The sequence below is a fragment of the Clupea harengus genome, chromosome 9 (assembly GCF_900700415.2).
Source record: "Clupea harengus chromosome 9, Ch_v2.0.2, whole genome shotgun sequence".
Taxonomy (NCBI): domain Eukaryota; kingdom Metazoa; phylum Chordata; class Actinopteri; order Clupeiformes; family Clupeidae; genus Clupea; species Clupea harengus.
In genome coordinates this window covers 7,963,169-7,977,296 of record NC_045160.1, presented here as the reverse complement: position 1 = coordinate 7,977,296, position 14,128 = coordinate 7,963,169, and the positions used below count along the sequence as shown (strand labels likewise).

Below are 14,128 nucleotides of genomic sequence, written 5' to 3'. Positions count from 1 at the left end.
GACACTGACATTGGATATTGACTGTCAGTAACTGGGATTACACCCACACCCACACCCACACCACATGTTGTTGGCAGGGTTCTGACACTCTTATGATGGAAGCTCAAGTGAAGGGCATATCTTGTACAGGATATACTCAATGCAGCCTGTGGGTAGCTAACCTGTGTGACCGTATCAGCCAGGGAGATCTGGCAGTCCTCGGAGTTTAAACATTCCTTCCAACACTTCTCTTCGTCATCCAGTAAATGAGAAAGCTCATTGGTCACTTTTCCCTGAAACAGAGTCATACCGTTTTAGAATGCATACTGTTTGTCTGCTTTCCTAATCAAGGATGTAAGTACCATATGAAAAGGACCTTTTGTTTTTACTTGCACAACATGTCTGTGTATTATTTTGTCTGCATTGGTTCTTCCTAACTTATGTAGGGGTTGCATAATGTAGCAAAGGAAAGAGTGTGTTGTTTGAAGGGCTCCTATTGTGTGATGGCTACTGTGGACAGGAAAACCATGACTTGACCCTGAAATGCCTTGCTATAATGAGATGCTGGGTTTGTCCACTTAAAGTGAAAAGGAAGTGCCTCAGGTTCACCCTTTCCGCATACCAAGACAAGAAATTCACCAGCAGGTTGCTGAAGGAATGAGATCACATGGCCTTACCCTGACTGAGTTCAGGCAGTCCAGTTCAAGTTTGTCAGTCGCCTCAGAAGGCAACAGAGCTCCTAGCTTCGAGTGGTTGATGGGAGTCATTGTGCTGACTATTCCTAAGACGTCCCTGCAAACAATGTTGAGAAAAAAATAAGCTGAAAAAAGGGTGTCGAAGGAAGTATTCAGACCCTTTCACCTTTTTCAAATGTTGTAATGTTTTAGCCTTATGCTAACCAACTGGCTAAAACAGAATTTTTGTTAAAAAGGAAATATCACATTGACAGACGTATTCAAACCCTTTGCTATGACACTTAAACTTTAGGTCAGGTGCCTCCCATTTTTCTTGATCATCTTTCAGATGTTTTCACACCTTAATTGGAGTCCACCTGTGGTAAATTCAATTGATTGGCCATGATCAATTGTCTATATAAGGTCTCAAAGCTAACAATGTATATTAGAGCAAAAACCAAGCCATGAGATGGAAGATCTGGGGAAGGCTACAAAAAAATCAGCTGCATTGAAAGTTCCCACAGGCAAAGTGGCCATCATAATGCTTAAACGGAAGAAGTTTGGAACAACCAGGACTCTTTCTAGAGCTGGCGCCCGGCCAAACTGAGCAATCAGGGGAGAATGGCTTAAGTAAGAGAGGTGACCAAGAACCCGATGGTCACTCTGGCTCCAGAGAACTTCCAGGAGGACAAACATTACGGCAGCACTCCACCGATTTGGGCTTTCTGGGAGAGTTGCCAGACTGAAGCCTTTCCTCAGTGGAAGACAAAGTGTCATGTCTGGACAAAACCAGGCATCGCTTATCCGCTGTCCAATACCATCCAAACAGTGAAGCATGGTGGTGGCAGCATCATGCTGTGTTTTTTTTTCAGTGGCAGAGACTGGGCAACTGGTCATTGTTGAGGGAAAGCTGAACAGAGCAAAGTACAGATATATCTTTATTGAAATCCTGGTCCAGAGTGCGCAGGAGCTCAGACTGGGCCGAAGGTTCACCTTGCAACAGGATAATAACCCTAAGCACACAGCCAAGACAACACAGGAATGGTTTAGGGAGAACTCTGTGAATGTTCTTGAGTGGCCAGCCAGACTCCTGACTTGAACCCAATCAAACATCTCTGGATGGATTTTCACTAACAGTCGCCAACCAGCCTGACAGAGCTGAAGAGGATCTACAGAGAAGAATGGCAGAAAATCCCCAAATCCAAGCGTGCAAAGCTTGTTGCATCATACACAAGAAGATTCAAGGCTGCAATCACTGCCAACGGTACTTAAACTAAGTACTGAGTAAAACACTGTCAATGTGATATTTTCAAAAAATTTCTAAAATCCTGTTTTTGCATCGTCATTCTGAAGTATTGAGTGCAGATTGATGAGGGAAAAGATTAATTTAAATGATTTTAACATAAGGCTGTAAACTAAAACAAACTGTGAAAAAAGTGATGGAATACTTTCTGAATGCACTGTATTTCAGAGAGGGAAACTTTTCATACAGGAAAAGAAATGTCCGCGACTGGGACTCTGAAGGCTGCCTGCCCACCTGCTGTAGATGTTGTAGATCCAGTCAAGCAGGGAGTAGATGTCTTTAATGTGTAGCTGGCTATCCGCAATGCTTTGTAAGCGATGGGACACTGCCTGGTGGTAGCTCTGCACATAGACCTGGAATGCATCATACTCCTTGGGGTAAATTGGCACTACATTGAGCCATGCAGCCTTGAGGTCCTCTAACATGTGGGTCTTAATCTTGTCTAGGTAGGTACACAGCTCCCCCAACTGCACCACCGCTGCCTGAGGCAGACACCCATCAGCTGCCTCGGCCACAGCCTCCCTCCACTGGTGCTTCAGCTGCCGCGGCCGTGCCCCTCCGGCAGCAGCCGTCTCCCCACTGGCCCAGGTGCTGTCGGCCTGCTCCTCCTGCTGAAGCACCTGCACCACCAGCCCCAGATTGGGCCCAGCCGTGGGGGAATGCAGGGCCTGCCGGACAACTTCCCACATCTCCTTTTTCAGTGCCTCATACAGGAGCTCCACATCCTTAGCCTTGCGCCTCCCACTGTCCTTGGTCCCAGGAGAGGTCATGTCTTCTGGCACGGTGCCCACTGCTGACTGGGAAACAACAGTGGCTGCAGCCAGATCTGCACATTCCTGCTCCAGCTCTAGGATGTGTGTGTCAGCTAGAAACAGGTCTCTCTTAGTCACCAGCTGCAGAATCTCCAGTACTAATAGAAACAAACACAAAATATGGGATTATATTTTCATGACCTTTCATTTATATGATCTATTGCCTTGACTATTGCGATGCTCCTCTAGTGAGCTGGCCAGCACACACAGTGAAACCACCTGAATGTGGCCTAGAACACACGGATGCATCTGTCAGTCAGCTGAAAAGAACACAAATTTAAGTCACCTGTGCTAGAAGTGCATTTCTACTGAAAAGCCACCTCCCATCTCCATGAATATTTCTCAGGTATCTGTTCCCTCTCACCCACTCCATGCCTGCAGTGAACCACCCCTGGCTTTGCCATCTCGCTGCACAGTCCAGACTCTTGTATCTATGGTGCCTCTGTGGAAGAGTGACCTGAACAGCTCTATTTGATCAGGGGAATGCCTCTATATCTGTGTCTCTGCTTCAGGTTTCGGCTCTTTCTATGGCACTTGTGTCAGGCTTTATTGAACATGAGGATCGTCACAATTCTTTTCAGGGGTTTCTCCTTTACATATTGTTGCGTGAGTTGCATGGTACCTGACCTGTATGTCACTTCGGATAAAAGTGTCTGACAAATTAATAAATATAAATGTAAATCAGTATGCATTGTGCAGTTGTTACATAGAGGGGTCACTGTAGTTTTTGGATTTCAGGACAGGAAGAGAGAAAATAAATGAAGTGCATGTCTATAAGAACACACTGTGAAGTAGATTATTCTGATCACAGTTACACCATGTATACATCTCATGTAAAGGACAATGCGTTTTCAAGTACATAGCAAAATCCTCCTGCACAACCTTAGAAAGACATTCCTTTGACCACAATAGTGATAGTACACATCATTTCAGTGAGACACTCCATTAAACGTTGTTTCTCATAATTTCTCACTAATCCACCCCACACGCTTTCTTATGACATAATTAGCTCTTAATCTTAAATCAGTAGTAGGGCCTCAAAAAGCTATGAACCAACATAACCCCCACATAACACTGACCCAACACATGTTTAACCAGGGGTCTAACAGAGTAAAGTGAGTGATACAGGAAGAAGAGAGCCTAGTTTGTCTGCCCCTCTGTTTGTGTTGATCAGAATGAGTATCTAAGTAACAATGGCCTGCTTATGTTGAACTGCCGGGTTAGCTGTTGTTCTACTCAATTTCACTCATTGTCAATATATAATGGTGTCATCTGGCAACAGACAATCTCTTGAGTTTTCTCTCATGCATATGAGTGTGGCTGGGCATTATGTAACTGCCTCCTCCCCTCTAGTCTCGTAACTGAACATAACGACCTTGGGGTGGGTGGGGAGGCTAGTGGTAGGCCAGTGATTGTCTGTCTGACTAGCATTCACAAGTTCATAAGTCAGATATGAAAACAATGTACATTGTCTCTGAGGGCTGAAAGGGGGTGTTGGGGTCCTAAAATTGTTGATGTTTCCATTTTCTTTCCTGCAGTAGAACTTTTATTAAGATAGGGTACAACATGGTGGCAAGCTTATCTGACCCTGTCATAAACGTACACTCACTCACCTACACACTTTCAGCACTTCCACAGTGAGCAGGCAAACCCAGCGGAAGGACATCTAAATATAAAACACAATACATGATGGTGTACCGATGGTGCTAGGAAGGAAAATAAATGTTTTCCTTGTTGTTGTGACAGGGATGGGTAAGGAAAAGAGAATTCTTTATGCTCGAGCCCTCCCGTTTGACCAAGAATCACCACATTACACTGGGATTATGGCCAGACCAAGTTCACTGCAATCAATTTGTAATTAGTCACAATGAGTTTTCAAAATTCTCTCTTAAAGCAGCAATAAGGAGTTCTGTTCCAAAACTAGCAAGCTAACTACCTAAAAGGCATGCAAAAACCTTGCAAACACCACCAATAGCCCAGTTGACACTGATAGAAGCTTGACAGTTAGACACTCTACTTCTCGACTGTTAAAAAATAAAAGTCGTGGTTCCTGCATCACTCCCATTGCCCAGAGGAGGTAGAAGGCAAACCTTGACTTTTGACACATGACGAAAAATGCAGGAACAGAAATTGTGTCTAAACCCTGACTCTGACAAAGGACCAGTGTCTGCACCAGCATGTCATTAATAAGGGATCAGAGCAGAGATGACCCCATTGACTTTTCTTTGGCAGATTCCGATTAATGATTGTTTTAAAGCATGACTTGCCATTACCAACCCTGGCTGACTCCAAGAATTCTATAACTGTTTCTTGAAGATCAAGGGTCGTAAGGGGGTTATTGTAATAACTCTCCTGATTCCATCTCATGTCCTCTCTCCTCGTCTGTCTCATGTCCTCCACTTCTTGCTCTTTTACTTTCTCATGCCTGCTATACTCTGCTTCTCTCCCATTCTCTCTCTCTCCCCTGCTCTCTCTCTCTCTCCCCTGCTCTCTCTCTCCCATTCTCTCTCTCTCTCCCCTGCTCTCTCCCCCCTGCTCTCTCTCTCCCCTGCTCTCTCTCTCCCATTCTCTCTCTCCCCTGCTCTCTCTCTCCCCTGCTCTCTCTCTCCCATTCTCTCTCTCCCCTGCTCTCTCTCTCCCCTGCTCTCTCTCTCCCATTCTCTCTCTCTCTCCTGCTCTCTCTCTCCAGTGTCAACACAATAGGCCCAGCTGAGCAGGAACATATAAAGTAGTGGGAAAGGCATGATAGACGTACTCATCAACAATCACTACAAGATTTAGTGCCCTAATCCTTGCTATTAATCCTTAATCTATTGTTGACAGATGATTCTGAACCTATTCAAAGACTTCTGTGTGTCTATTCACGGACATATTTCGATAGACACAGACGTATATTGTAACATGTCATTAACACGGCTTAAAATAATAACTAGAAGCCAGTGGGATTGTTATGTAACCACAATGTTCAGCAGCTTTAACTGAATATTGTAGACTATCCTATACTTCTACATCCATCTTATCCCTTCATTCTGCTCCTCGAAAATAGTGTTGCTCCCCACCGAATCAGAGTAATCTGAAGTACTAGACACTAGATACTGATGCAGGTCAAATTTTTTTGTACATTTGGAAGCATCTCGCTCCAGTGCCTGCATTAGTCTAAAATGTTAGCGCGCAATAATTAACTTGGTCAGTGGGTTATTTGGCCAGTGAACACGCACGCAACATGCTCTCATGCGCACCCTGAAATACAGGCAGATAGAAAGGGCCAATATATAGCACCAAAACAATGAGGAAGAAACCTTAAGCAGAACCTCGGCACATAAGAGGGGGGTCACTTGTGGTAGAAGGGGAGAGAGGAGAAGTTGTATGAAAAACCTTGTTGGACAAATATACAAGATACATATACATCCATTTGGCTTTAAAGCAGCAGGAGTTTTGGTCGAAAACTGAAAAAGCATGCAAAATACGTCCAAACACCAACTACAGCACACTTGGCACTGATAAAAGTCTTTTTAACATGATACCTCATGTCCTTTGGCCATTTAGTAATGTCGTGCTGTGAAAGCTTTTTTTTTACATTTTCGCAGGGTGGTCCGACCCAGACCACGATACTTGCCTAGGCGGTCATTTGGAATGAAACGTGTGTTTATCTGTCCTTGTCATGACTGTATTCCAAGAAAATGTATCTCAAGATGACACAAATACTAGTTGCTTATAAAAGCATGCTTCAAAAACTGGCAAACTGTTGCATACTATCTCTAAACTATTGGAACTATTAAAGGAGCAATATGTAGCTTGGAAGCCAAGCATTTCAAATCTGCATTCCAAATTAAAAACATTCTAGAATGTTGTTTACCCCCTCTCCATTCTCCCCAAACACGAAGCTCAGGCGGGTTGCAAGGTTGAAGACACTGAACCTAGACGAACGAGTGCAAGATGAGCTCAACATTCAACTTTAACAATGGCAAGTGACAATGAGTCCACCACTATAAGTAGATCATAGTACCCCCCCCCCCCCCCCCCCCTTTCCCACAAAAAAAACAAAAAAACAATCAAACAAACAAAATATCCAACTTGTGAGAACATAGATCAGGATGACATTTATATGCAGGGCGTATGCAAATTTGACGTGTAGCGTCATTACAAAATCAAGCAATTTTTGCGATATTTCAGAGAGCTAATAGCGACTTCTGGTGAGAATTAGTTGGCAACACTGGCCGGAGAGGATGAGCTAGAGAAAGGACCCGAGAGAGCAGGAGAAGAGACTGCAGGTCCTAGTGGTACAAGAGGCCGAGGATCTAGAGGAAGAGTTACAGATAGAAGAGAGAGTGTAGGTCCTGCATACCTGTCAAGTTAACATGACTGAAACCCCTGAGGTTAATGATTGAAATCCATTAAAAAACCATGAGCTCTTCCCACCGCCCACACATACAAGACAACGCACACACACACACACACACACACACACACACACACACACACAAGACAACACGTGCAAGCATATTGTTTCATTTGCAAGGCATTTTGTAAACAGGTCTGAGTCGCCATGAGATAAGAAGTTGTTCAGTGAGGCTGAATATTGAAAATTTGTTGACCAGTAGCCTAAAACCAAGTTGCACAGTTCGAACATGGCAGTCTCTCGCTCGCACTGCACAGCAGTCTAATGGACTTGTATTTATTATTCTATGCTATTGGGAGTGAACATCCATGAGATTAGGTGTCACATACATGAGACATGTTGAAAATCTGTGAGTCTCATGGATAAAAGGAGACTTGACAGGTATGGTCCTGGTCCAAGACACGGAGTACAGAGAGGAAGAACCAGAGGAAGAATGACAGACAGAGGAGAGAGTGTCTAACCACAAATTGACCACATCCATCGATTGAATAAACTCTTCTAAAATGGGTATATGGTTTTTATTCGATAAGACAGATGAATAGCTAGTTGCTAGGAATGGGCATGAGTAACATCACTCTATTTGGACGTCAACAGTATAGAGTAATTGCATTTGAAAATTGAGTCAATTCAGTTTCTGTTGTAGGCTACATTTCTGTCAGCCTGGTTGTTGCCGAGGTAGGAAACAGACGCTCGTCCACGTTTGACTGATAGCAGGACATTAGCATGTGCTTGCATGACTGCGTTCGCCAGCTCACTGGTAACCCAGCTGCACACGTACCACAGGGTATGAATGCGAGTACTGGAATGATGAAATTGCTAAAAAATGCCCATCCCTACTTGTAGCCGAGACAAATGAGCTTAGGTAAGCTAACCTTAGCTGAAGCTCAATGCTTTCCTGTTCAGGATAAAATGAGCCAACTCGCCATCTGTTTTACAATCCGCTGTCTCTATCTTTCAAATGCACCTCCAATATGTTTTGGTCAGGTAGAATAAAATATTATCTCTGGTCCAGCTCCTTTGCTTATTTCCATGGTTCGTAGCACACTGTGTTCGTGTTCTTATCTGCTACCCCAGGGTGACGAAATGGGCAGTGGGCGGAATCACACAGGGCAAAACACAAACAGACGTTCCGCTCCAGAACAGACATTTTGAAAGGAGAATATACTGGCTGTAGCATTGTTGTTGAATCTCTGATGACATATCATGTTCATTTTATGATTTAGTACAGTGCATTTATTACATACGGGTCCTTTAACTTACTTTGCTGTAGCATTGTTGTTGGAGAAGCCAGCCTTTCAGTTTCAGTAGCATGTTTCCTTAATCGTTGATGACAAATAAGGATCATTTTATGATTTAGTACAGTAAATATACTACCTATTGGTCCTTTAACTTGAAACCAGTTGATCTGTGTTGTTCTTAGTGTTGAATTTATATAGAATTGTACACCAGTTATATGAGCAGTCTCTGAAAGGCTCTCAATGTATTTTAATTTGACAAAATGTATGAAAAAATTAAAAGCAATTTTAATGTTAAAGGTATAGTCTTTGTTTACAGTGGTACAGGAGGTAGAGAAGTCGTTTAGTAATCAGAAGGTTGCTAGTTCGATTCCCTGTCGAAGCGTCCTTGAGCAAGACACTGAACCCCTAATTGCTCCTGATGTGCAGTGTGCCATCAGTGTAAATGTAAAATGTGTATACATTGTAAGTCGCACATATGTAAGTCGCTTTGGATAAAAGCGTCTGCTAAATGACTAAATGTAATGTAAATGTTGTTTCAGGTTTGGACCTTGTTCTGTCTCCGCCAGTGCAGTTACTGACATCTACTGGTCAAAACGTATAAACCATTACAAAATGGACACTAAAGTCTTAATTAACCCTTTGTAGCTGGCCATTTTAATTTCAGTACTGGAGTACCAATGACAATCTTATATCTCAGCCACCAATTACATCTATGGAAATTTCCTTGTAAACATCACATGATAAGTTATACTGTGATATCGTTGTTTAAGGGGGTTGTGGCACAAATACTAGAAGACAAAAAGCAGGTTTGACAAGTCACTCTGCTCGCAATGTTGGAAGAAAGTGGACTGGGGAACTTGTTGAATTTATTACTCCAGACTATTACTTGAAAAGCTGTTTTATTAATTTTTTTATATCAGTAGTTTAACAGTGTGATTATGATCGTATGCACGTTTTCACTTAAGCATATAGTAGCTGCTGACTATATGTTGTCTATCAGAATATCTATATGATTTGTAATAAATGTGTCAAAGTATTTGTTTTTCGTCTTTTGGTTTTGCGTATGAATTCTAGCAGCTTCATTTTGTACAAGCTGAAGCTGTTTGATAGTCTTTTAGGAAGGCCTGTGGAGAGACCAATGCAGTAGTCAACCCTGCTGGAGATAAAGGCATATATGTTTTACCATAAGGCCTCTAAGTTTGGCTATGTTTAGGAGATGATATAAAGCTGATTTAGATATTGCTTTCACATGGTTGTGAAAAGCAAGCTTTCTAACGATGTATTTCACTTTAAGACCTTTTGTGTCAAGATGAGTAGATGAGTAAAGTATTGACATTGCATTGACAAACACCTTGTAGGCGAACATAGTCATTAAGTGAGATGGTCATTTGGGTTACATTTGGGTGCCATCAGCACTGAAATCAAAAATCTTACTGTCTTTAATGATTTGTCCAAACGGGAGCATATCAATGTTGAATAATAAAGGCCCTAATATCAACCCCTGGGGGACACCACAGGTCAAGGATGTTGGTGTTGAAGTATAGTTTCCAATGGCAAGCTCCTGTCCTGTAAGTATGATCTGAGCCAAGTGATACTCGTACCTGAAAATCCAACCCACTGTCCCTGTCTGTCAAAGAGTGCACTAAGGTCCAATAACACTAGGACTGAGGTTTCGCCTGTAACAGTATTAAGTCGTATGTCATTTAAAAACTTAATGAGTGTGCTGTGATTTGCAAAAAAACCTGACTAAAAGTTTTCAAAATAGCCATTTGACGTTAAGAAGGTGGTTAGTTGATTAAAAACATTTTCAGTGATTTTGCCAACAAATGCTAGATTAGAAATGGCCCGGTAATTGTTTACTATGGAAGCATCTTCATTATTCTTTTTAAGTAGGGGCTTGATAACAACTGTTTTTAGGGACTTACAAAATGTGCTAGGCAGCAGTGATATATTTACAATTTTAAGCATGTCGGTTTTTCATCTCTTAGCAGCAAACTCATTGCAATTATAAACAGACAGAAGTTCAGGTGCCAACTGTGAAGGGGGGTTAGTTAACTTCTCGACTGTTGCGAAAAGCACACGGGTATTATTTATATTTCTAGAGAAGAAAGACTGTCTTGCTTTGCTTATTTCAGCATTTTATGTGCAGCGCATCTTTAGTCACATTCTTCACTTCTTCTTGCTGGCCATGTTGTTGTCTTTAGCAGGAGTGGACTACAGACAGCAGCATATGTTGCACTGTGAAGGAGTGCCTTTACAGATCCCGGGTACAGCACATGGTGCGTGTTGTGGCTGTCATTGGCCAGTTGTGAACCGCTGTTGCATTCTGCCACCCTTACTATGCTTGTATAAATAAATACCCATGCACCAAGCCAGCTGACATAACTAAACATAACTCATCACAACACATTGATGTTTACTAACAAAATGTTCTCACTCTTATAGCGTGACCTTTGCTCACAAATGCAGATGGCTGTGAAAACATTGTTCCTCATCACCATATCCAATTAGTACATGTACGGGTATTGGCAACCGAACTCTAAAACACTTTGTCTCTTTCTTCCCCTCCAATTATTGTACCCCATACTCTGTGCTAGCATTTTCCTGTCATGTAAATAATTACCACCATCAACATAGTTTTCTGTTCCTCTACTTACCCTTGTAATAACAAACTTACGAGCACACTGTATACCCACTGAGCTGTTCTACAATACTTGAATGCTTTCTCCCCACCTTATCCTTCATCAATTTTGTATGTAGCATGTAGTATATATACATTTACCACATGTATGCTGTGTTCTTTTACCATATGTATGCTAGCATGCTCATCCTGATACGTGTATGATTTATTCTGCCATGTTCCTCCCCCAGGAAGGTTTCTTCCTGATTAACAGGGAGTTTTTCCTTGCCCCTGTCGCCATTGTGTTTGCTCTAAGGGGGTTTCAGGCCCTGGGCTCTGTAAAGCGCATTGAGACAATTTGATTGTTTTGGCTTTATATAAATAAAATTTAATTTAATTTAATTTATGAATTTGATAGTGGCTCTGACATTTTTATTTGAGCCATTTTCTTTCTGTCTTTTGTCTGATTTTGTTTCCATGATGCTTTCTTTTTGTTGGTGACTGTCTTAACTTTTACTGGAGAAATGTCATCTATAACATTTAGAAGGTTTGAATAAAAATTATTCAGCAATTCGTCTACTGACACTTGACTTGCCGAGTTCACCCCGAGGTCATCGGGCGAGGGGAAGGAGAGAAGATAGTTGTCACTCAAAACTTTGGTCCCTATCCAGCTAAATGCTATTTGGTCTGAAATATTCACTGTGATTAGATTGTCTATAACATTCTTCCCTTTCATTGGAAGAGTGGCACATCATGCAAACATATTTCTGTACCGTAAATTCCCGACTATTAACCACTGTTTATACACTGATTTTGCCAAAGACAGCGAGACTGAAAAAAAAGATGGCAGACCAAACTCTGTAGATCGTCGTATTTGTATGAATTAAAAATTGTAAACATTAAAAGTTACTGAGAAAGTACAGTTTAGTACACTGTAAAAAAATATATAAGTCTGAGATGATTTGCCAGGCGTCTGAGCCATATATAGGAAAATGTTGATGCAGCACACTGGAAAATAATTTAAGAGAATGAAAGAGGCAGTGACTGAAACACCTCAGGGTGTTCAGACAGTGTGCACGACGGCATAGACGGCCGGCTACCTGTTTTATAGATAAGGTGGACAGTCTAACTGCAGATTAGCCTACGTAGTTCAACCGAGCTGAAGGCTGTAAAACTGCAATAAAAACGCATGGAGCGGCATGTATCTGTTGTATATAATGTATATGTGAAACAAGGTAGGCTTGTTAGGCTAGGCCTAGCTAGGCTACCAGAACATGCCTGAATGCCCTACTGTAGCTATATAAACTGTAAACCAGGAATCAGCATACACAGATATTACTAGCAGCAAGCCGAAGTAAACAATGCTAATGTACCTTGCAAAGGTGGTTAATTATACTCAAATTTTGCATAATTGACAACAGCACAAGCCAGATATTAAATTGTATTTGTATATCACTGTTCTTTTGGTTTGTAATCAGCAAACAGCCGAAATAGCCACACTGCACACTAGCTGGCAAACTAGCGTTAGATCGGGAAGTCTTGCCCTTCCTAGCAAGCCAACGTAAATCGCAGCTTGCAAACACGGTTAACATTAATTCTGTTCATTAAATCTATTTCACGTAATCGGTTACAGGACAGTTAGTAAATTTAATTTGCTTATCGCTGTTGTGTTGTTTTGTAATCAGCAAAAAGTCAGAATAACGTTTGTTACATTTCATGAGGTTAGACGTGAAAATGTTCACTGAGACTCCTGGTTCAAATATGGAACAGCTGTAATATAATTTCACAAGGTGAACAGAAGCTAACCATAGCTAGTTTTACCAATCAGAGATTACAAGTGTTCTCACAACAACCACTTATGGTTATATTTAACGCAGAGTAGTAAAACCGGCCTGGTGACATTTTCTTACATTTATTCAAAGTGGCTGGCCAAACTAAAATTTTAGGAATAAATGGAAATAAGATGATAAAAACATATACTGTACACTGTTTAAAAGGCTCCTTTGTGCAGTGCTCATATATTTTTTACCTAATAGCTAAGGAATGTGCTGCTATTCGAGAACAGCTGCTGAATGTCAAGTATGCATTGTTCCTTTGTGTTAAGTGTTTTGCACAGCCATCTAATAAATGTGACAATGCCTACATACATGCGGAATCCCTCAGAGAACAAACTGCTGTACACAAACCCCTCTACATTCTCCACTTAGACCTCAGATTGAAAGGTGCCACTGTCTCACAGTGGAAACCATGACATCTCTTCCTCACAATTTCAATCATGAAGGAGCTCTAACCACTGTGAGGAAGGCCTGAGTGAGTTTCTCAGTGACAGAAAACAAACCTGGCATCTATCAGTACCATTTTGTAAACAAACATACAGAAGTCAGTCAAGCATAGGGTGGATATATAAAGTAGAACAAACTTACACATGCACATAGACTGTATGAAGTATATAAGTCTAACATGGAATTTTGATGAACCTGCATTTGCAACCCTGCAGCATCGTATTTCATAAATAGAATTGTTGCTGAATGCTTGTTCCTGCCTGTTTTATCTGAAGAGCTAATTCCTCTTAGAACTGGAAAAGCTGTTGTGATCAGGCTAGTACAGTTGGAAGACTTAAAGTCTGGGTCATTTAAAGAGCTCAAGAGAGGAGGCAAGCATTTTATACAGGCCAGGCAGCTTTACTTAGAAAGGAAAATATGTTGATTTTGGAACTTCCTCCCAGCTTCCCACCCTCTGCCTTGTTGAGTTCAGAGAGGCTTCACACAGGTACAGTCAGCTGGGTAGACCCAGAGTCTGAGTGAGAGAGGCTTCACACAGGTACAGCACCCACCCCTAGTCAGCTGGGTAGACCCCTTCTGGGGTGCTCTTTGTGTTTAAGACGGGGCACCCAAGCAACTTGTACTGGTGGTGAAAACTCTGTCAAGTTTGTACTTGCTTATGTTAGATGACTGGTTTACATACCAGACCCCCATAGGGGGCACACATGGCATCATGCAATGAATGCCACTGAGGAGAGAGAGAGAGAGAGAGAGAGAGAGAGTGAAGGAGAGAGAGAGAGTGAAGGAGAGAGATTTGGAGAAGGATAGACAGAAATATAAAT

At 41.9% G+C, this 14,128-nt stretch overlaps 1 protein-coding gene across 3 annotated transcripts in view; it reads right to left on the bottom strand.

Moving 5' to 3' along the window:
- Positions 1-14,128, bottom strand: part of exoc3l2b (exocyst complex component 3-like 2b) — a 40,562-nt gene that overhangs the window by 9,488 nt on the left and 16,946 nt on the right. For all 3 annotated transcript variants that reach the window (XM_031573237.2, XM_012828072.3, XM_031573238.2), the window contains exons 4-6: positions 2,191-2,866; positions 657-771; positions 162-272 (exon numbers count right to left, since the gene is read on the bottom strand). In XM_031573237.2, coding sequence (XP_031429097.1) covers positions 162-272; positions 657-771; positions 2,191-2,866 — 902 coding nt within the window. The remainder of the gene's footprint in view (positions 1-161; positions 273-656; positions 772-2,190; positions 2,867-14,128) is intronic.